The 24787-nt window shown below is 39.8% G+C and overlaps 1 protein-coding gene across 1 annotated transcript; it reads right to left on the minus strand.

Moving 5' to 3' along the window:
- Positions 1-444: 444 nt before the first annotated feature.
- Positions 445-24787, minus strand: YPEL5 (yippee like 5). The gene is made up of 3 exons (XM_053712640.1): positions 24651-24787; positions 5319-5495; positions 445-1343 (listed from the first exon to the last, which is right to left on the minus strand). Exons 2-3 carry the CDS (start codon positions 5457-5459, stop codon positions 1119-1121), a joined length of 366 nt encoding a protein of 121 aa, XP_053568615.1. The 5' UTR covers positions 5460-5495; positions 24651-24787; the 3' UTR covers positions 445-1118.

Consider the following 24787-nt stretch of genomic DNA (forward strand, 5'->3'; position numbering starts at 1 on the left):
TACTTTTGTGGCCCTTTAAAAAGGAACATGAAACCCATTTTTTGTCTTTCATGATTCAGAAAGAGCATGTAAATTTTAAACAACTTTCTAATTTACTTCTATTATCTAATTTTCTTGATATACTTTGCTGAAAAGCATATCTAGATAGGCTCAGTAGCTGCTGAATGGTGGCACATAGATGCCTGGTGTGATTGGCTCACCCATGTGCATTGACATTTCTTCTACAAAGGATATCTAAAGACTGAAGCAAATGAGATAATAGAAGTAAATTATAATGTAGTTTAAAATTGTATTCCGACGCATGAAAGAATATAATGGTAAAAATACATCTACATACTATTCTAAGGCCAATCTTCGCTTTGAATACACCATAATGCCTAGCAGGTATTTACTATTAAACATCTCTTTAAAAGTATAAACAAGAGAAGAAAGACTGAGCACCAATCAGAGAAACATTGTTTTATTTACTATCACTACGTAGTACAACACTTACAGAAAACCAATTTGTTGTTACATTTCAAAATATATCATTTTTCTTTAAATCCACACCAGCTGTATATCAATTTAAACATGACAAAATCTTAATATGGTGGAATCTTTGGGTCAGATATATGAAAGCACAATGGATTCTGACTTTCCCAGCAACCCCTAAACGGATGAATGATGCTCGGGACAGCGCAAGCATCAACACACTGAACCTTTAGTATACAAAAGAAAAGTATTTCTTATGGAAATACGCAGGTATGTTAACTGAAGGAATCTTTGTTAGAAAATATTTTTGTCTGAAATCTAAATAAGGAAAAAAAAATAATGGAAAAAAAAATGTTTAAAAACAAATAAGGCATTTACAAACAAGGTGAAACAAATAAAGTTATTGTTATTTACAAAAAAAAAAAAAGACCCTTTAAATGTAGGTGTTTTTTGTATCTGCTATAAGACAGCATTGATGTCTTTTTTTCCAAGATGGATAACTCCTAAATAAAGTGACCGCTTACAAGCCTTCGGTCTTCTAACTCAATATTTTACTGAGGCTATTAAGGTAACAGTGTATGCAAATACATTTTTTTTCATGTTTTACATTTCAGTGTAAAATACAAAGAACCAGGTAACATGAGTTTTCAGGAGTTGTCTGATGGAACATGCTCTTCAAATCCTTCGCTCTCACGCACCAGTGCGCGCTCCAAGATGACTCTTCCTTCCTTGTAGCGCTGACTGTCTTCTGTGGCAAATTCGTAAATCCAGCCCAATTTACTGTTGCAGTTCTTACAACTAACATCGCGGACCATGTGACGGCCTGTAAGCATGACACGGTCTTGGACTTCACTGTATTGCAGGTTTACAACCTATCAGAAGATATTAAACATTATAGAAAACAATATTTGTGTGTCTGTCAATGACAAACGTGTTCTTTTAAGAAACCTTTTTTCTGTTTAGACAAATGATTAACAGAATTTTTAAGCATATTTTGATATTTTTCTGTTCTCATCCCTACTAAAAGTGAACACCACACACAGGCACATACACTACAGTACTAGAGTATATTGTTTATAGAAAGACATTTTTTTTTATTATTTTTTTTAAAAGTGACACATGCAAAAACAAATGATCTTATGTTAGATCAGGGGTCAACAAACCCAGGCGCTCCTGCCACCTTAAAATTAGGACCTGGTGCCCTGATTTAGAGTTCCAAAGAAACCTATGGGTGCACCACACTTCCTCTTGTTGTCTGCCATCGGCCGCACCTAAAATTTAGCTTGGTGCGGCTGGATCCTGTCTAGACCTTGCAGCTGTAAAATAGAAATCCAAGTTTTATGCAGCAATGTATTACTGAATTTTATCTAAATATATACGGTGAGCCAATGAAAAATGGCATATGTGACTGTGTAGCCACCAGCTTGGTGCCAGAAGTGCATTGCATTGCTGCTCCTGAGACAACCAGTGTTTGCTTTTCAACAAAGGATGCCAAATGAATGAAGTAAATGTGTTAACTGAAGTAAAAACAGAAAAGTCTGTTTTTATATCTGATCTATGAAAGTTTTTCACTTTCCTATTCCTTTAATGGATCAACTAGTGGCACATTAAGTGTTTACTTTTGTTTTCCAAATTATATAACATGAAATAATTCTGTGTTAAAACCTTATCTGCCATTTAGCAGCCCATTATATCAGTTTGTACCAGGGTGGTTTTGATTTAAATCACAATTTAAATCAATAGTCAGTAAGACCAATTTAAATCAATTTTAATCATGGTTTTCATTTTTAGGATAATGTTTCAGATTATTTGTCCAGTTACATCAGACCATGACTAATTTGGTTATATATCAGATATGCATAGATATATCGTTGAAATGTATTAAATTATTGGTAGGTGAACTATCTCCAGTTTAAAAGGTTAATTATTCATATTTGATAAACTTTTCAGTTGTACTTTATTGGAAGGAGAAAAAAACCATTAGCTTAATAATAATTTAAATATAGTTGTATTTAACTACAACAATAACATTATATTTCATTTTTAATGCTTGCTCCTCACACTTAGATCCTTGTGCAGATCTATTCCACTCCAAACAATCTTATATTCATTGAGCTTCTTGAAATTTAGTATGGGTTGATTATGTGTACACAGATTTGCAGGGGAACAAAGTCAAAATTAAACTTTCATGATTTGTAAAATATGCAATTTTTTTTTTTTTTTTTACCCAATTTGCATTGTTTCTTTTGCTATCCATTGTTGAAAAGCATACATAGGTAGGCTGATTTACAATGCAGTACTGTGAGCTAGCTGCTTGTCACCGTCTCACCCAATTTGTTCAGCTAGTCAGGATACCAAGAGAATGAAGTGCAGTCCATGCAAGACAGCCCAAGAATTTACAGGAACTGGAGGTTTTTTGCCAGGATGAATAGGCAACTTTACCATCTGAGAAGATAAAGAGCCTCATCCACAAAAGACTTCAAGCTGTCATTGATGTTAAAAGCGGGCAATACACGGTATTAAGAACTGGGGTATGTAAACCTTTGATCAGGGTCATTTGGGTAAGTTGCTGTTGTCATTATGATTTAAAAAGAGTAAACACATTTGATGAATGATAAATGGCTTCAGCCAAACACTAAACATGAGTGAAAGAAAAGTTTTTGTGTTATTTATATTCTCTGAAAAATGGCCAAGAAATCATAAATTCTGCCAGGGTATGGAAACTTATGAGCACAACTGTATGTGATAATATCATCAAGATAGAAAAAATGCCCAAAATAATTATACAGAAACCTTGTAACAAAACATGACCTTGTGAATGGATTAAAGGGACAGTCTAGGCCAAAATAAACTTTCATGATTCAGATAGAGCATGTAATTTAAAACAATTTTCCAATTTACTTTTATCACCAATTTTGCTTTGTTCTCTTGGTATTCTTAGTTGAAAGCTTAACCTAGGAGGTTCATATGCTAATTTCTTAGACCTTGAAGGTCACCTCTTTTCAGAATGTATTTTAACAGTTTTTCACCACTAGAGGGTGTTAGTTCATGTGTTTCATATAGATAACACTGTGCTCGTGCACGTGAAGTTATCTGGGAGCAGGTACTGATTGGCTAAACTGCAAGTCTGTCAAAAGAACTAAAATTAAGGGGCAGTTTGCAGAGGCTTAGATACAAGATAATCACAGAGGTTAAAAGTATATTACATAGAAACATGGAATTTGACGGTAGATAAGAACCAAAAAGGCCCATCAAGTCTACCCATATTACATGTTACTTTTTCCTTAGGATAGCCTTATGCATGTCCCAGGTATTTTTAAATTCCTTTACAGTCTTTGTGTTTACCACCTCAAATGGAAGTTCATTCCATGAATCCACCACCCACCACCCAGTTATTAATATAACTGTGTTGGTTAAGCAAAACTGGGGAATGGGTAATAAAAAGGGATTATCTATCTTTTAAAACAATACAATTCTGGTGTAGACTGTCCCTTTAATGGAATTTATTTACCCAAAAAAATTAAACATTACAGCCATGAATATACAGCATCTTGCTATATAATTAAAAACTAATCTATATTTCAGGATAAATAACCTTTAGATTATAATGTATCTTAAATAGAAATTATATTTCTCTCAAAAAGCATTTATCATATTTAAATAAATGAAAAATTCTAGTGCACCCTCAGTATTCCCACTTTGGGAACCACTGAGATAGAGCAAGCAGTTTAAAAATCTTTCCAATTTACTTCCGTTATCAAATTGACTTCATTCTCTTGGTATTCTTTGAGGAAGAGTAAACATGTAGGCTGATAGGAGTTTAGGAGCATGCATGCGTCTTGAAAACTACACGGCTGCATGGTTTGCAACAATGTAGAAAATTTCACAGTTTTATAGTACCATAAACACTTGAAGTTGTTTAGTGTCTGACAGCCTTTGTCTCTTGAAGAGCGAGGGCAAACAGCTGCAAATGAGAGTTAGCTTATGTACCTATAAGAGTATGTGATGCTAAACTGAACCCTGTGGATATTAAGTGTATTTTTAAAGGGGAGTTTGGTAAGGGCAGTTTTTGCTGCAATATCTCCTGACTGACTCACCAGCTGTAACCTCGTCTAAAGTGACACAACTTGTACTACATACAAACCCATTAGAAGAGCTAAAACTTAGTAAAATATAAAATGCTATAACAAAATGGCATTTATAGTACACTAGAAAGTCCCCTTAAAGGGACAGTAAAGTTCAAATTAAACCTTCATGATTCGGGATAGGGCATGTAATTTTAAACAACTTTCCAACTTACTTTTATCATCAAATGTGCTTTGTTCTCTTAGTATTCTAAGTTGATCTAAACCTAGGTAGGCTTATATGTTAATTTCTAAGACCTTCAAGGCCGCCTATTATCTAAATGGATATGGAAGTTTTTCACAGATAGAGGGTGTTCGTTCATGTGTTTCATATAAATAACATTTGCTCACGCACCTGGAGTTATTTAAGAGTCAGCACTAAATGCCTGAAATGCAAGTCTGTCAAATAATCTAAGATAAGGAGGCAGTCTGCAAAAGCTTAGATACAGGGTAATTAGAGAGGTAAAAAGTGCATTATTATAACGATGTTGGTTATGCAAAACTGGTGAATGGGTAATAAAGGGTGCATCTATCTTTTTAAACAATAACATTTTTGGTGTTTACTGTCCCTTTAAAGCACAGGGATGGATATGATAAAATATTGGAAACATGCCAGGTATTTATATAATGCAGCAAATGTAATAATGTGTTTGATTGACTGCTTTTTATACAGATGTTTAACCACAATTACTATTGTCCGGCTTGCTCGTAAGAAGGTTGTACCTTGTTGAAAAGGAATGCTCTCCCTGTAGCTCCCGTGAAGCGAGTGGATATGAGCTCAGAACGATTGGTCAAAATGGTATCACAGTTAGCACAGGAAAAAAGACGGGTACCGCCAATGTGATCCAGGAAAATTCTGCCCATCTCTCTGCTTCAGAACTTTGTGCAAATGCTAAAAGTCTGAGGGAAGAAACAAAATATCTAAATGTAAATATATACAATACATGTGTGGTCTATAACAAAGAATAGTAACACAAACCAAAACACTCAGACATTAGAAATAATAGGGAAGAAACAAAATATCTAACGTAAATATATACATTACATGTGTGGTCTATAGCAAAGAATAGTAAAGCAAAACACTCATACATTAGAAATAATAGGGTAGAAAAGCAATTCAGGGTTTTTTTAAATACGAAAATAAATGAAAAAAAAAAACAAAATGAAAAAAATTTAAGGAATACAAAGTGGTAAGTTAAAGTCACATACATAGATTTGACAACAGATGAGAATCAAAATTTGCATTGAGCCTGCCCATATACTAAAGTAGATGCCTAATAAAAAGGAAGATGGAAGTAAAAATTAAATGTTGTTGATTCAGATACAGTGTACAGCTTTAACAACTTCCCAATGCATTTATATTATCAGATTTACTTCTCTTGTTATCCTTTGTTGGAACTTGGTCCATTTCCATAAGGGCATACTTCGGGGTTGATTTATCAAAGGCTAGGCGAACTCTGTATGTGCTTCACCTGTAACTGCGCCCCAGCTCGCCTCTGGAGAAGCACACATGTGCGCCTGAATTTATAAAAAAAATAATGTAATTTTGCGCAATTAGTAAAAGGCGAGCTGGGGCGTAATAATGATAACATTTCGCCTGTTGGAAAACGCATTTACTTTTTTACTCCCTATTTATCACACCTATAAATATTTACGCTGCATGTCTTGATTATTAAAAAAGCGTTTTTTTGGCATCTATTTTGCGCATATTTATATTATATAAAATGTTTCCGTGCTGTTTTTGCCATATGCTGGTAATTTAAGATCGATATAGAGAGAAATATATATATATATATATATATATATATATATATATATATATATATATATATATATATATATATATATATATATATATATATATATATATATAAATAATCGATACAGTCCTGGGTGCAATAGAACTCCGTAGTATTATATTGAAATAAGCACTCACTGGACTTCAGCCAACTGTGTTCTTTATTGTGACGTTTCAGGACACAAACAATCCCTTCCTCTGAGGAAGGGACTGTTTGTGTCCCGAAACGTCACAAATAAAGAACACAGTTGGCTGAAGTCCAGTGAGTGCTTATTTCAATAATATAATATAAATAAAACTCTTGGTACCCGTATGTGCCTGTTTCTGGCAATAACAGTCTCTTCTTGGCGCAGAGCCTTTGAAAAATGAGTTAAAAGAAGAATTTACTGCATCACAAGATGTAAAAGCATGTATGATGATAATGGTGTTCGCCTCAGTCTGTATGGCGAAATATAAAACATGCACTTTAAGGAGAAATTTCAGTTCCCTATTGGCGCAAAGCAATGATAAATAAGAAACTGGCCTTATTTGTAGGTCGGGCTGTGAAATTACGCCCATTACTAATGTATATTGGTGCACTCGGGAGCGCGCTCGTGCGCCTAGGCAAATGCAAGCGGAGTGCGAAGAAGTTTCTTTCATGTTTGCGCAATTATAGGTGCAGATTGGTGCATAAGCGTTATTTTGCCCGCAATTACAGGATAATTGCTTTGATAAATCTACCCCAAAGTAGGCTCAGAAATGTGCACATATCAAGAAAGTGTGCATCAGTATTGTAAAAGCAAACTGTAGAGGGAGCTGTTGCGGGCAGTGTTGAGTAACAAAAAGGAAACACCAGCAGTATGCCTTCACTTACTACGAAGTGTTGAGATGTCTCCTGCCCAAAGATAGATGCACTCTCAGTTTGTGTTCAGTCATCTTTATTACACAGTGCTTCTAGCTATACAGCAATAGCTTAGTTTACCTTTAACATAAACTGGCTGAAGCTACTGCACTATAAAGCTCCATCAATTGGTAGCTTTGTATTAATTGCTACACACACTGCAGCAAGCATAGAGTGCTCAATACAAGTGTACAGTCCTAACCTCACGTCAATATGCTCTCAAGAAAAGAAACTAAGTTTCAGCCAAGGAGACCAAAAGACTGTATGCTCTATCTTAATCGGAAAAGTTTTACTTCGAGTACCAAGTCCCTTTATTTCTCAGAAAGGGCCTATGCATATTTCAGACATCCTTGCAAGTATTACACTTCATAATGCCACCTGGCTGACATTTTGTGTGTGTGTAGGACACTGTACAGTACAGGTGGCCCTGGGTTTACGCCGGTTCAATTTGCGCCGTTTCAGAATAACAACCTTTTTTTTTCCAGTCATGTGACTGCTATTGAAATGCATTGAAATCATTGCACTAATTAAAATAGCCAGTAGGTGGAGCTGTCCGCTTGTGTTTCAGCAAAGTTAAAGGGACAGTCTACACCAAAATTGTTCTTATTTGAAAAGATAGATAATTCTTTTATTACCCATTCCCCGTTTTTTCATAACCAACACAGTTATATTAATATACTTTTTACCTCTGTGATTACCTTGTATCTAAGCCTTTGCAGACAGCCTCCTTATCTAAGTGCCTTTGACAGACATGCAGTGTAGTCAATCAGTGAAGACTCCCAAATAACTTCACGGGAGTGAGCACAATGTTATCTATATGACACATGTGAACTAGCATAGTCTAACTGTGAAAAACTTTCAAAATGCTCTGAGCTAGGAGGCGGTTTTCAACTGTTTAGAAATCAGTTTGAGACTAGCTAGGTTTAACTTTTCAAAAATACCACCAAGGGAACAAAGCAAATTTGATGATAAAAGTAAATTGGAAAGTTGTTTAAAATTGCATGCCCTATCTGAATCATGAAAGTTTAGTTTTGAGTAGACTGTCCCTTTAAGCAAGCTTTACAGCCTGAAATGAATCTGTGTACACAGAGCAGACCAGACCTATCGAACAAGATCTAGCAGCCACTTCCCTATTATCTTCCTGTCCAGCTGCTTGATGTGAGGGTGCCTAACTGCCTATTAATCACTGTAGATTGAAATGCATAGAATAGATGCAGACCCAATATTATCTAACATGCTAACAGTGCAGAGAACTGATTGCAGAAAAATGCAAGTAAAAAAAAAAAAAAAACGTTTTTTGTTCATTAAACTTAGTTTGATGATGATGCAGTCTGTTGTGCGATTATTTTATTAGGTGCAGTTAGCAAATGTTTTTGTTCATTAAACTTAGTTTGATTATATTTTCTGTGTTGTGTGATTATTTTATTAGGTTATAATACTGTTTTAGCAAATGTTTTTGTTCATTTAACTTACTTTAATTATATATTCTGTGTTGTGTGATTATTTGATACTGTTTATAATGCCGTTTAGCATTTAAAGGGACAGTCTACCATAGAACTGGTATTGTTTTAAAAGATAGATAATCCCTTTATTATCCATTCCCCAGTTTTGCAAAACCAACACAGTTATATTAATATACTTTTTACCTCTGTGATTACCTTTTATCTAGGAACCTTCTTCAGCCCCCTGATCACATGAATGTGACTTGTTATTTTCTATTGTCTTGCATTTAGCAATGTTTTGTGCTAGATCTTAAATAACCCTCTGTGCCTGAACACAGTGTTATCTATATGGCCCACGTGTACTTTCTGTCTCTTTGCGTTGAAAAGAGATGTAAAAAGCATGCGATAAGAGGCAGCCCTCAAAGGCTTAGAAATTAGCATATGAGCCTACCTATGTTTAGTTTAAACTAAGAATACCAAGAGAAAAAAGCAAATTTGATGATAAAAGTAAATTGGAAAGTCAATTAAAATTAAAAGTTCTATCTGAATAATGAAAGTTTAATTTATACTAGACTGTCCCTTTAAAAGTCTTCATTTCAAAGCTTTAAAAATAATGTATTAGGTGTTACTTATGACAATTTTGAGAGGGGCCTGGAACCTAACTCCCTTACTTCCCATTGACTTACATTATAAACTGGGTTTCAATTTACAACCATTCCTTCTGGAACCTAACCCCGGCATAAACTGAGGGCAACCTGTACTTTATTTAGCACTGCTCCATGAAGAAACAAAAGTTGAAAAGACAAAGTACTCTCTCAAACAAGTAGGAACATTCTTTCATTTGGGATGTGATCTCTCACACTCCTAACCAGAAGGGTATCTCTGCTGCTGTCTTTTGATTACATAGCTCTTCTATAGCCAATAGTGCAGTACTGAAATCTTAAAATGGGAAAAAGCAGCTATTTTAAATGTCAAAATAAAGGTAAATGCACCATTTGTTATCAATTAAAGGCACTCCATCATCTAAAATGGATCATTAACACACAATGTCCCTTTAATGGTGTTTGAAAGATAAAAATGTTTAGAGAATGCTTTAAAGATACTGGGTCAAAAGACAAAAAACAAAGAACTAAGCAGCGTAGGTGATGAAATCAGGAGGATGAGAGGACTCTAAAACAGGCATTTGTTCCTCAGAAATACATGTCTAAACATCTCTAAATGACCTAGATGCAAAAATAAATTATAGGACAGATTCTATTAGAAGTAGGTTATAAAAACACGGTGAGCTCATGGTGTAAAGTGATGAGTCATACACACAGTTTTGCAGTATTATCAGTAAAGGAGGACGTCAAACTCATTAAAGCTGCTGTGTCACCAAAACACTAAAAAGCTGCTAACCCCCTAACAAAGTACAGCAGACATCTGAATAGCCAAAGCAGTGACATTGTTACAGAGAAGTGATACAATATATCTCGGTCACACAGAGCAGTTTAGGTAAACGGTCAGTTAGCAGCATTAGCAATACAGATTTTTTTTTTACATTTTTGTTTTAAATAAAACCAACAGTCTATAAACAGCAAAATACAGCGTATAGAATTAAAGGGACAGTCTAGTCAAAATTAAACTTTTATGATTCAGATAGGGCATGCAATTTTTAAACTTTCCAATTTACTTGTAGGCTCATATGCTACTTTCTAAGCACGTAAGAGCAGCCTCTTATCTCAGTGCATTTTGACAGTTTTTACAGCTAGACAGTGCTAGTTCATGCGTGTCATAGATAACATTGTGCTCACTCCCATGGAGTTATGTACGAGTCAGCACTGATTGACTAAACTGCATGTCTGTCAAAAGAACTGTAGGGGGCAGTCTGCAGAGGCTTAGATACAAGGTAATCACAGAGGTGAAAAGTATATTAATATAACCGTGTTGGTTACGCAAAACTGGGGAATGGGTAATAAAAGGGATTATTTTTTAAAACAAAAATTCTGGGAGTAGCTTGAAGAGTAATAAAATAACTTTGCAATATGCTTTTATTATTCCTATACTTTTGCTCTAAAAATTAAAGATTTTCTCACTCTCAAAACTTAAAATGCACCATGCTGACTTATCGAGGCTAACCCTGATACATATATGCAACTCATTGGGTTTAGCTTTTAACCACTGTAAAACAGTGTACTTTAAAACTAATATTATTACAATGGCTTACTGTCTGCAGACTCAATCCCAGAGTGACTCCTCCAAATAAAGGGTGAGTGGAGTTTTACTATTGATAAACAATTGAAGTAATAAGGATGTTACATTTATTATAAAAATGTTTAGAGCTGGATGATATATTATTCTACAACAACATAACAGAAATGTTTTGCAATTACAAGGTGTTTACTGCCCCTTTAAAGGGAATTTCAAGAGTAATAATAAATAGCACTATATTTTAGAGCATTATATTGTTAAACTAATGCAAGTTGGTATCCCCTTAGGTAGCCAATGATTGGCAGCTAAATGCGTATGCTGGTACCCACTGTTTTACTGGCTGTATATTGCACCGGATCAGCAATTGCAGAGGTTAAAAACCAACTAGCAGTGAAAATTACAGAATTGTATTATTCTAAAATGTCCCCTTCATTTTACAGCTCAAACCACATCAGATTTGCCTATAACATACATGACTATGAATTACACACAGGGCTTCAATAATATAAATATACATTGTCTGCATGAAATGACTTTACAGATGAGATTTAATAAAAAATATTGAATCTTATTAGCATTTAATACTTAACTGAATTGAAGTGTTATGGGGTAATTGGTGTAGTGCTATAGCCTCTAAAAGTAGATTTAGTTAAACTACATAGAACAAGGGCCCTTATTTATGATGCAATTAACTGCCAGTTTGTTTGTTGCGTCAAAATCCACACGTGTATTAAGCATGAACGTGAACACACAGTCATCCCCATTAAAACCATAAGACATTCGCTTCATTAATTGTATGAGATTGTTTGCATTCTCTTTATAGCCGTTTTTCATGTATCAATCATTCAATGAAGACGTTTCTGTATAGATCTGCATCTGAGATTTACATACGTTAGCTGTTAGTTGGTGAACAAATCAATAGGGGACCAGGACAGACATATTGAATATCAAAGATTGGGGCTGAGCCAGAACTGCCTAAAAAGTTAAAGTGACTGTAAGGTTTAATGAATAAGTGCCTGGTATCTAAAAATAATCTTAAAAACAGGGGCATTTTAATTAATTAAACTTTACAATGAAGCTTATTTTTAGCAGTACTTACCTTTGCATTATGGTAAAGATAACGCTGATCCTTCAACTGCAGCTCCTGCTTTCTTTCCTCCGGTTTCCTCCAGTCATTGTGTCCCACCTTTGGCATCTAGCTTGTGAGGAAACACTACGATTGGAGGAAGTCTGATGGTCATCGATATGCTAATGAAAGCAGAAGCGGGCGGAGGATCGGCGTTATGTTTACAATAAAGCAAAGGTAAATATTTAAAAAAATAAGCATCATTGTAAAGTTTAATGAATGAAAGTGCCACTGTTTTTAAGATTTTTTTTTTAGATACCGGACTGAAGCAGCCGGACGCATCTGTGGGGAGCTCCCGGGCTCTAATTTAACTTTTAGGGATTAAAATCAAACTATTGATTTAAAATATAAATTTCACTTCACCCTGAAATTCTCTGGAAGGATCTGATGATCTGACAAACTCACTATATGGGGGGGGTATGCTGCACAATACACCCCCCCCCCCCCCCATGAAACTGGGTTACGGAGCAGATATTTAATGCTGCTATAAAGACTTTTAATATACCCAACTGGTGTTTCTACACATCCCTAGTGTGAAAATCGAAGAAATAACTATTGCATTAGAGGAGATCCTACTGGACTTTGAGATAACATTTTGTGCCATGTTAGATGAGACTTTCCTACCCCAAAAAAAACTATAAATGCAGTGAGGGGGAAAACTGATGATAAATCTCCAACTTCATAAGCAAAAACCGAAACCGAGCTGCTTAATGAGCTGAATACTACAAGAATAGTACCCTCTCCAGACTCTGATAATTTTCTGGTGGGACAAGTTAAATACCGACCTGTATATTCAGGACCCAAAAGAGCCGGCTATGTGGAAAGTCCCATGACCGTTTTAGAGAGGTAGACTCTTGGAGCAGATGACGACGATCCCCCGAGGCCCATGTCCAGCAGAAACTTGCGCATCCAGTACTGATCAGGAATTGTTCCGCTAAATTACCAGTAACCTGGCTCCTCTGTTGCCGGCGACCCGATCCATGTGTCTCTATGGGGAGACAGGAGCTGTGCATGGACCATGGGGCCCTTGCGTGAAGTCCCTACACAAAGCATGCACGAGACCGCTCCGGCACAAAAACTAAGCAGCGCACATCTGGACTAGTGGTGTCAACCAGAGTCGGCATTGGCTAAACCTGGGGACAGTGCTATAAGCTTGACACAGGGTACACGGTTACTCACCCCTATCTACAGCTGGACTTTCATTTAACTGTCCTGCTACTCAATGCAAACCCCAAACAGACCTGTTATCCTACTTAGCCATTCTTGATTCAACACCTACTTAATAGTTGACTGCTGAACTAGTCTCATGTACATAGTGCTTTTATACTCCTGTCTGCTCTATTTTATGCATTGTTCGATAAGGGAAAGTATATATATATATATATATATATATATATATATATATATATATATATATATATATATATATATATATATATATATATATATATACATACACATACACACACTAAGCATCTTTAGTCTATAACCTATATAAAAAACCTATTCATAAACAGGTCAACATATGTGAGTCTCTCTCTCTCTCTCTATACATACACACACATATACATAAACACACACACACACACACGTTTTGTATGTATATTTCCACACAACTATTACAGCTAGGGATCTATTGGCTAACTATTTGCTTCAGATATGATGTCCCCCCCCCATACAAATGGTTCATAGCCTATAGTAATGGTGTCATTCCCCTCACGGGTAGCCTCTCAGTACTACCCTGTAGAGGTCTTACTTATACCTAATATATTTATATTCTACCAGTAGGGTCAGCGCTGGCTATGGAACACATAATTATAATTTGAACCAGGGATTTCAAATCTAAATGAGTTTTGCTTATTGATCGCTTAAATGTTATTTACAATAGAGTTTTGTTGACGATTCTTTCCGTTCTTATTTACTGTATATAAGTTTATAGGCCTCCTGATAAGTCTCGCTTCTCTTGGTCTTTATGATATAAGCAATTATCAAACATATTTATGAAGCCTATAGACATGTTATTTAAAGGGATGTTGGATATTATAGTCTTTATAAGTTCAAGTGATCTTGTTTTTCTTTCCTCTACCTGACATCTCCACAAGTTATAGGTATTTTCTTTATATAGACTCACAGAAGACCATTATTTACCGCTTTGGGATAAAACTGTATTTACTTTAATTATACATCTCCCTCTAAAAGTGCCAATATGTAAGGTAAGGTCCAAAAGTGACCTCTTGTGTCTTCTGAGGGAAACTAAGTTCTTACTTTAATTAAATAAAAATATATAGGTATTGTAGGTATATGCAGTGTTGTGTAATCTTATTTATAAATGTATGTACATTTAGATTTCTTGTGACTTGTATATGTGCACCGTATGAAGCCAATCAGATGTCACTGTATTTTTGTCTGTCATTTTAGAATTTTTTACCTCAATTAAAACTATATTATAAAAAATAAAAACCTTTACAATCACTTCAACATTAAACTTTCCCTACATAACATACTTGTGACTGTGTGTGGACCCGCGACACTCATGGTCAGGGAGAGAGTGCCGAGATTCTGTCTCAAACAGAAACTGATGTGGTACATGTTACAGAAGCATTAGTTATTCTGTTGTGAAGAGCTTATTTCCCAGCAGCAATGCCTGAACCAGCAAGCCAGCGCCTAAGAAGGGCTCCAAGAAAACTGTAACAAGTTTCATTTCATAAAGAGTTAACTCTTTTTTTTCCAGCTTTTAGAAACTATTGTCTAATCACCTCTGGAGCCAGACTGCTAATTGATAAGATGAACTTGTAAACTTGTTATCTTAAGTACTGTAATCCTATTGTGGCCTGTCAAAGGACAGTGCTCTCTATCTAAATGTGTGATGGGGGATTTTGTGCTTCCCCCCCTCTCCCCCTGGGAGTGCCCTGTGTGCATGTAACCTTAATAAAAAGCAGGCTGGGCATCCCAGTCCTGAGTTCTTGTTTGACCCTCAATCGCAGCGTTGACTCGTTTTTGTGGGCAGAAGGGTATCCTAGCTGTACTGCAGCTAAGGGAGATTATTCTATATTTGCGAGACTCATATAGAATACTATGGAAAGCAGCTTCTCCCCTCTTTAGCAATAGGGATCCAGGCTACTAAGCGGTCCATCTCTCAGCGAGACTAAGGGTAACCGTAACATTTGGCGGCAGCGGCGGGATTTTCCTGGATTTCCTAGGAGAGGTACAGAACGGATGGAGAGCGCTTACGAAAAATTGAAGCGTACAACCCTAAAGGATTTACTTGAAAGCAGAGGGGGGTACGCCAGCAACCGGCCGAGGAGAGAGCTGATCGCAGAATTGACCGAACTGGATCAGAGCTTCACAATGGCGGAAACACCGACCACGATTAGTGACGAAAAAACCAGGATTGTTCGGGAAAGGCTCTCATTATACGGGCCGAACCCCTCCATGGAATTGGTACAGCAGTTGATGGCGGAGGCGGACGAGGATATACGAGAGACTCGAGCCCACGAACTCAACCTAGCGAACGCACACCGCAATGCTGAAGCCCCGCAGGTAATCATCCCTGTCGAAAATGCTGGGAGGCCCAAGATACCCTATGCGGCATTTCGACCCTTCCTAGAGAGCAAGACAGGGATTGATGAATATTTGGCGGACTTCGAAAGGCAATGTGCCCTGCACCAGATTCCCAACAGAGAGTGGCCCACGATATTGTCTGGGAAACTATCCGGGCGAGCCCTGGAAGCCTTTCGTACTCTGGGTGCTGAGGAAGTGACACAGTATGAGCTAGTTAAGGAGACACTGTTGCGACGGTACGCTGTAACTCCGGACACGTATCGCCGACAGTTTCGGGGCACGGAAAAGAAGCCTAACGATACCCATATGGAATGGGCGCACCGAATGCGGAGAGCGGCAAATCACTGGCTGAGCGGAAGTAAAGCGGTGACTGGGGAGGAAATTTTACAATTGTTTCTCTTAGAACATTTTTATAATGGCATGGAACAGCAAGGGAAGGAATGGCTGCGAGACAGGCGGCCTTCTACCTTAGAAGAAGCAGCCAAATTGGCCGATGAACATTATGACTCCCGTCTTCACGAACCCATGAACTACCGAGCTCCAGCACGGGTCGAACCCAGAGAGGTTTACCGTGCACCCCCTCGTGCTGAATTCCGAGCCCCGGTGCCCACAGGGCCCGTCCGACACTCAGGACCACCCAATAACAGCTCTGAGCGTCCCAGACCGACTTGCCACCGATGCAAGCAACCAGGGCATTTCATGGCTAGCTGCCCCCTTAATACGCACCAGACACCCAGGAATTACAATTACCCCTCTGGGTCCTATCGTCCGGCCCGGGCCCTCTGTGTTAACCAAGAGGCCCCTATGGAGGGATATGTGGGGCCGCTTCACGAGGCAGACCCTGTATATGCTGCCTCAGATAACCGCCAGCACCATCGGCAGAGGGTATGGCTCGAGGGGCGATCTACCGAGGGATTGCGAGACACAGGGGCTACTATCACGCTGGTACAGAGTCATTTGGTGCCAGAGCACAAGCGATCCGGACAGACTGTGGCCGTTAGAGTGGCGGGGGGGGATGTGTACAAAATTCCAACAGCTAAAGTGCATCTTGATTGGGGAGCGGGAAAGGGGGCTGTGAACGTGGGCCTAATGGATAATTTACCTGCCGAAGTACTACTGGGCAACGATTTGGGCCCCATGACTTCTGCCTACGCTCCAGTATGCAACAACGAGGCGGACCCAGTGACTACACGGGCCCAAGCCCGGACGGAGCGAGAGCTCTCACCAGTGCGGGAGACACAGGTAAGACCTACCCCGACCTTGCCTGACAGGTTAGGCCCCATACCCTGGGACACCCCAGATGCCTTCGAGGCAGAGTCTAAGACTGACCCGACCTTACAAAAGTACCGGGAACGAGCAGAGACCGGAGGGGGCGGGGCAGATAACGAAACATTCTTATGGGAAAAAGGGAAACTATACCGCTGGACAGAGAAAAGGGGACAGCGTAGGCGATAGCTGGTAGTGCCCCACAAATACCGTCAAGAAATCCTCAAAATAGGCCACGACATCCCCTTAGCAGGCCACCTAGCCGTTACCCGTACCCTACACCGCATTACTCACACGTTCTTTTGGCCAGGGGTGCACGCTGACGTTAGAACTTACTGTAACACCTGCGATGTGTGTCAACGAGTAGGAAGGCGAGGCGATCACCCTAAAGCCCAGCTAGTAAATATGCCCATTGTAGAGGAACCCTTCAGCCGGGTTGCTATTGACCTAGTGGGACCACTGGCTACCCCTAGTCCCTCCGGTAAGCGATACATTCTTACCGTAGTGGACTACGCTACCAGGTACCCAGAGGCTGTCGCCCTATCCAACATACAAGCGGATACGGTAGCGAATGCACTAGTACAGGTGTTCTCCCGGGTAGGATTTCCAAAAGAAATCCTATCCGACCGAGGCACCCAATTTACGGCTGAATTGACCCAACAACTCTGGCAGGTTTGCAAAATTAAGTCCCTCCTAAGCTCCCCATACCACCCCCAGACGAACGGGCTGTGTGAGAGGTTCAATGGGACCCTCAAGCAAATGCTCAAGACGTTCACTCAGGAATACCGAGACTGGGAACGCTTCCTGCCGCACCTCCTATTTGCTTATCGGGAGGTGCCCCAGGAAACGACAGGGTTCTCTCCCTTCGAGTTGCTCTACGGAAGAAAGGTACGGGGACCCCTAAACCTGATCCGGGAGCACTGGGAGGGAGAGATGGAGGCTGACGGTGTCCCAATTGTGCCATACGTGCTGGAACTCAGGGACCGAATGGAGCAATTAGCCAAATCCGTGCGGGCTAATCTCCAGTTGGCCCAGAGAAGACAGAAAGTATGGTACGATCGGGGGGCCCGAAAGAGAATCTTCACCATAGGACAAAAGGTGTTAGTACTTAAGCCGGTGAAGACAGACAAATTGCAGGCGTCCTGGCAGGGTCCCTACCAGATCGTAGAGAAAAGGGGAGACACCACTTATGTGATAGCTAGCTGCCACGACAACAATCTTAGAAAGACATTCCATGTAAACATGCTCAAGGAATATTTTGAGCGACCAGAGAACGTGACGGCCGTATGTTGTTCCCCTCAGGAAGACCCCGACAGTTTACCCATTCCAGACCTATTAGAAAAGAGCCTCCCCACAGGTATAGTGGCGCAGGTTCAGATAGGGGACCGACTTAGCCCCACTGAAAGGGAGCAGCTCAACCAACTCCTCCAGTCCAAACACCTCACCTTCTCCCCGAAGCCAGGGTACACTACTTTAACCACCCACCAGGTAGATACTCCGGGACAAGCTCCCTTGCGCCAGGCTCCGTACCGAATCCCCGAAGCAGTTAGGACAGGAATGAAGGAGATCGATGAGATGCTCCAGCTCAGGGTAATTGAGCCCTCCGATAGTCCCTGGGCCTCCCCAGTTGTCTTGGTGCCCAAGAAAGATGGGACCACCCGGTTCTGCGTAGACTATCGGAGGCTCAATGAAAATACCGTGACGGACGCTTACCCTATGCCCAGGGTAGACGAGCTACTCGATCGTATAGCCAGGGGAAATTACCTGACCACTATTGACCTCTGCAAAGGTTACTGGCAGATTCCCCTGGCCCCGGAGGCTATCCCCAAGTCGGCATTCGTCACCCCATTCGGCTTATATCAGTTTAGGGTAATGCCGTTTGGGATGAAGAATGCCCCAGCTACATTCCAGCGCTTGGTGGATAGGCTCCTGGATGGCTTCCAGAGTTTTGCTTGCGCCTACCTGGACGACATAGCGATCCACAGTGAGTCCTGGGAGGACCACTTAGCTCATGTGGGAATGGTTCTGGATCAGATCCGGGCTGCTGGCCTGACTCTGAAGCCAGAAAAATGCCACTTTGGGATGGCCGAGGTACAGTACCTGGGTCACCGGGTGGGGTGTGGAAAGCAGCGACCAGAGCCGGCCAAAATAGAAGCTGTCGCCAATTGGCCCACCCCCATCACTAAGACTCAGGTCCTAGCCTTCCTGGGCACGGCAGGGTACTATAGACGGTTCGTACCAGACTACAGCACACTTGCCAAACCCCTGACTGACTTGACCAAGAAGAACTTACCTCGACAGGTCCTGTGGTCTCCCCACTGTGAAACGGCTTTCCAGGCTCTCAAAAATGCTCTAATTAACGCTCCTGTCTTGGCGGCCCCAGCCCTTAACAAACGTTTTATCGTCCATACAGATGCTTCCATGTTCGGGCTGGGAGCTGTCCTCAGCCAAGTAGGCGAAGATGGAGGGGAGCATCCAGTTGCCTACATCAGCCGGAAGCTCCTGCCCCGCGAAGTCAGCTATGCAGCGGTCGAAAAGGAGTGTTTGGCTTTGGTGTGGGCATTAAAGAAATTGACTCCCTATTTATATGGTCAGGAGTTCACTCTGGTCACCGACCATAACCCGTTGGTGTGGCTGAACCGGGTCTCTGGAGATAACGGCAGGCTATTACGTTGGAGCTTATCGTTGCAAACCTTCAATTTCACCATTACTTACAGACCTGGGAAACAGAATGGCAACGCCGACGGGTTGTCCAGACAAACCGACCTCAGCCCCGCATAACCAGCGGTCTGGACAGCCTTAGTCTGCCCCGAAAAGGGGTCAGACCGTGTCTGCCAGAGTGTTCCACAGAAAGGGAGCAATGTTACAGAAGCATTAGTTATTCTGTTGTGAAGAGCTTATTTCCCAGCAGCAATGCCTGAACCAGCAAGCCAGCGCCTAAGAAGGGCTCCAAGAAAACTGTAACAAGTTTCATTTCATAAAGAGTTAACTCTTTTTTTTCCAGCTTTTAGAAACTATTGTCTAATCACCTCTGGAGCCAGACTGCTAATTGATAAGATGAACTTGTAAACTTGTTATCTTAAGTACTGTAATCCTATTGTGGCCTGTCAAAGGACAGTGCTCTCTATCTAAATGTGTGATGGGGGATTTTGTGCTTCCCCCCCTCTCCCCCTGGGAGTGCCCTGTGTGCATGTAACCTTAATAAAAAGCAGGCTGGGCATCCCAGTCCTGAGTTCTTGTTTGACCCTCAATCGCAGCGTTGACTCGTTTTTGTGGGCAGAAGGGTATCCTAGCTGTACTGCAGCTAAGGGAGATTATTCTATATTTGCGAGACTCATATAGAATACTATGGAAAGCAGCTTCTCCCCTCTTTAGCAATAGGGATCCAGGCTACTAAGCGGTCCATCTCTCAGCGAGACTAAGGGTAACCGTAACAGTACAATAAGCTCTCTAACCATTAACAGCGCAGCCATAGGCCATCCCAGGAATACTGGAACGGCTTGCCTCTATATTTTTTGCCAATAGGTATTCGGCGTCCTTGTTAGAATAAACCAGCTGATATTTTCACTTCATCTTAATACAGATCTAAAAGCACTTTATACTGGTTTTGCAAGGTATGTCAGTCTACTGTCTAGCATATAATATTTGCACTAGTAAAACACACTAGTTAAGCAGAGCATGTTATTACTGCACATGTTAACCCCATAGGGCCGATTTATCAAAATGTCTGTCTGACATGATCCGCTCATCGGATCATGTCCGACAGACATCGCTGAATGCCAACAGCATACACTGTCGGCATTTAACATTGCAAAAGCAGTTCTGGTGAACTGCTTGTGCAATGCCACCCATTGCAGATTTGTGGCCAATCAGCCGCTCTAGCAAAACAGCGTCCTGACGTGGGCTGCCTTAGCAGCTCAGAACGGCGAACGCTTAAAACAAGTAAAAGAGCTTTCAGCATAAAGTTTTTATACTTTATGAATGAAAGTCCCCTTTATTTGTTACAATTGTCAATCATAGCATTTCACAAACGCTAGGATTGACTTTCACTTTAACAAATACAATTTAGAAGTTCAATAGTTCATGTGGTATGAAATTTAGTAAATTGATACATAATAGATACAAATACAGGCGACCCTCGTTTTACAACGGTCCGTTTCAGAATAACAACCTTTTTTTCTAGTCATGTGACTGCTATTGAAAAGCATTGAGAAGCAGTGCATTTATTAAAATAGGCAGTAGGTGGAGCTGTCCGCTTGTGTTGCAGCAAAGCAAGCTGAAATTAATCAGTTTAACCAGACCTGAGCTATCGAGCAGATTTCAAAGGAACAAGAGCTTCCTGTCTATAAATCAGTCCAGATTAGAATGCATAGAAAGAACTATTTGCAGAAAAATGCAAGTGAAGTCTGTGTTGTGTGATTATTTTATTAGGTTTATAATGCTGTTTAGCAAAAAATGTTGTTCATTTAACTTAGTTTAATTATATATTCTGTGTTGTGTGATTTTATTAGGTTTATAATGCTGTTTAGCATTTAAAGTCTTCATTTCAAAGCTTTAAAAATAATGTATTAGGTGTTACTTATGACAATTTTGAGAGGGGTTTGGAACCTAACTCCCTCACTTCCCATTGACTTACATTATAACCTGGGTTTCAATTTACAACGGTTTCGATTTACAACCATTCCTTCTGGAACCTAACCCCGGTCTAAACTGAGGGCTACCTGTATATCAATTCAATGTTTCTATTTTGAATATTACATAATTGGAATATTAAATTTAAAGAAAACATTAGAAATATTATTACAAATATATTGATACAAATTTTTCAAATACAAATATTGCATAATTTGAATCGAATGATGAGAAAAATTCAAATTGAATATTACATTTAAAGATAGCATTAGAAATACTATTACATTAAACAAATGTTAGAATGTTGTACAAACATTCGAAACAAACGTGTTTAAATTTGTTTAATTTTTCGAATGTTGCAAAACATTCGCCCATCCCTAATCAATCAATTTTGTTTTTAAAATACTTGCACTACAGATTTTCTGTATCAAAAGTTTGATCAGTTTTAAAGCATATTTACATTTTACAATAACTTATAAAATGTTACGAATGCAATTTTTTGCATTAATAAACCTAGACAACAATCCTGGGTCTATTTAGTGGGACTTTAACTATTTGTTTAGGCAAAAGCATGAATGTCTTTTATATTTTTTGTATTGGATACATTTAAAAAGCTTTATTAGGCTGTTAAAAAGATTGTTGTACTACTTACCACTGATATACTCAGGGTTCTCCCCAGGACCTTTTAAGTGCTAACATTTTCACCAAACAAATTGTCATTGCATAAAGTTATGTTAAATTATGCAATTTATGTGTGCTTTGGATAGCATATTACACTGCCCCCACTTACTTCATAATGCCACCCGGCTGGCAAAATTTTCTGCAAACACTGTATACTCTTATGTTTCTGAATAACTGGACTAGCATGGCTATCACTAAAATAATATATATATATATATACACACACACACACACACATAGCAAATTGCACACACAATGCCATTTTTAAAGCCTATTGCATAGCTGGGTAAAAATAAAAACTACAAAAAGGAGAAGACAGGACACAGATGACAACACAAAGCTGCAGCGGAACAGCTGCCTCCTGTTGCTGAATATAATAAACACATCCCATGCACCGCCCTCCTGAAGCTAACAGCTGATATGAGCAAGCTTCCTCCCACATGACCCTACCTCTGCAGCCAATCAGCTGGAGCCTGGGGGAAAGAAAAGACGCCCCTCCCTCCCAGGTGACACAACACAGAATCTGTTCAATGATAAACAAAAGAGAATACTGCACAAAGCAAAATAGTGCACAATGGTAACCAAAAGACTTCTGTCACATGCGTCTGGGCAATGAGAAAACAAAGACAGAGAATGGTACTAAATGATATTAATGACAAATATAAATACAAAACGAAACAGTACGTGCTGACAAATCTAACAGAATACATAAGGCTTTAGAACATAATGTCTAGGCCAGGAAATAATCTGTAGATTTACAAAGGTGTCAGGAGTAATATTTTATGAGCAGTGACCTCCTGGCTTAGTACTGGGTACAATTGACATGTCAGAGATACTTAAAGGGATATGAAACCCAAATGTAGCCACCAATCAGCAAGCGTTACCCAGGTGCGGAACAAAAAAATATATGGGCCGGCTCCTAAACTTACATTCCTGCCTTTACAAATAAAAAGACAAATTGATAATAGGATTAAATTGCATGTTCTATCTGAATCATTAAAGAAAAAAATTGGGTTTCGTATCCCTTTAAGCCAATCATCTTCACCATATGTGTTAACACTAGTACATACATAGGCCACACAAACACATATAAACCCGTGGGTGCCAAGGACTTCCCAGTTATCACTAAAGAGCTGCAGCAGTTTTGAGAAACAGTAACCTGAACAGCTCAGCTGCCAGACACATGAGTTTATCTTGTATATGCAGTCACTACACTAGGCAGCTGCCTATGTTGTCTTATAGGTAACCAGACCTTGTACATGTAGACACTACACTAGGCAGCTGCCCATGTTGTCTTATAGGTAACCAGGCCTTGTATATATAGACACTACACTAGGCAGCTGCCTAAGTTTTATAGGTAACCAGACACTACACTAGGCAGCTGCCTAAGTTGTTTTATAGGTAACCAGACCTTGTACATGTAGACACTACACTAGGCAGCTGCCTAAGTTGTTTTATAGGTAACCAGACCTTGTACATGTAGACACTACACTAGGCAGCTGCCCATGTTGTCTTATAGGTAACCAGGCCTTGTATATGTAGACACTACACTAGGCAGCTGCCTATGTTTTATAGGTAACCAGGCCTTGTATATATAGACACTACACTAGGCAGCTGCCTATGTTGTATAGGTAACCAGACCTTGTACATGTAGACACTACACTAGGCAGCTGCCTATGTTGTTTTATAGGTAACCAGACCTTGTACATGTAGACACTACACTAGGCAGCTGCCTATGTTATCTTATAGGTAACCAGACCTTGTACATGTAGACACTACACTAGGCAGCTGCCTATGTTGTTTTATAGGTAACCAGACCTTGTACATGTAGACACTACACTAGGCAGCTGCCTAAGTTTTATAGGTAACCAGACACTACACTAGGCAGCTGCCTATGTTTTATAGGTAACCAGACCTTGTACATGTAGACACTACACTAGGCAGCTGCCTATGTTGTTTTATAGGTAACCAGACCTTGTACATGTAGAATGGAAAACAAAAGGCACTGTGTGCCTATGAATAGTAAATAAACTGCCCCATATAGAACTCTTGTGAATACCAGTGTATGCCCATTCATTTAGTATGGCCAGTACCATCCCTGCTGTAAGGCGGTGTCATGTACCCACTATACTTCCATAAAAGGTGCAAAGTTAATTAACCCAACAGCTGCCGGGGAGTAACAACAGCACTGTAAGCCTCTCCGGCATCCAAGTGGTTAAGCAGCAAAACTGCAGCCCAGACCCGTTAATATCCCCGACTTCTGTTTAACCCCTTCATAGCCCTCTCGCTAAGGTTACAGCTGGGTGCGTGACGTCAGAGGCCCCATGACGTGTCCGTGTACGGTACAACCGGTCATCCTGTTGCTCTCCAGGCCTATGTCTGGCTGCTTATTAAGTGAATGAGCACAAAACACGGTGTAGCAATGAAAAGATAATATAGTACACCCTAGACCAGCGTATGCCCTCCTTCCCCCGGTTACCGAGTGTACGGTGGCCACAGGAAACTTAATGGTCCCCGAACTCTCCGTTGTGTCTCCGTGATCTGCCGAGTGCCGAACTCGTCTGACTCTGAGTAACTGCTAGTCAGACCCCGCCCCCTACCTTGCTGGAGCTGTCA

Source organism: Bombina bombina, chromosome 4, assembly GCF_027579735.1.
Source record: "Bombina bombina isolate aBomBom1 chromosome 4, aBomBom1.pri, whole genome shotgun sequence".
Lineage (NCBI taxonomy): Eukaryota > Metazoa > Chordata > Amphibia > Anura > Bombinatoridae > Bombina > Bombina bombina.

Bases quoted from the DNA above. Each gene is read 5' to 3' on its own strand.
- YPEL5 (XM_053712640.1), bottom strand. From the start codon at position 5,459: ATGGGCAGAATTTTCCTGGATCACATTGGCGGTACCCGTCTTTTTTCC. The intron at 1,344-5,318 runs GTACAACCTTCT...ATCTTCTGATAG, and splicing joins GAGCATTCCTTTTCAACAAG to GTTGTAAACCTGCAATACAG.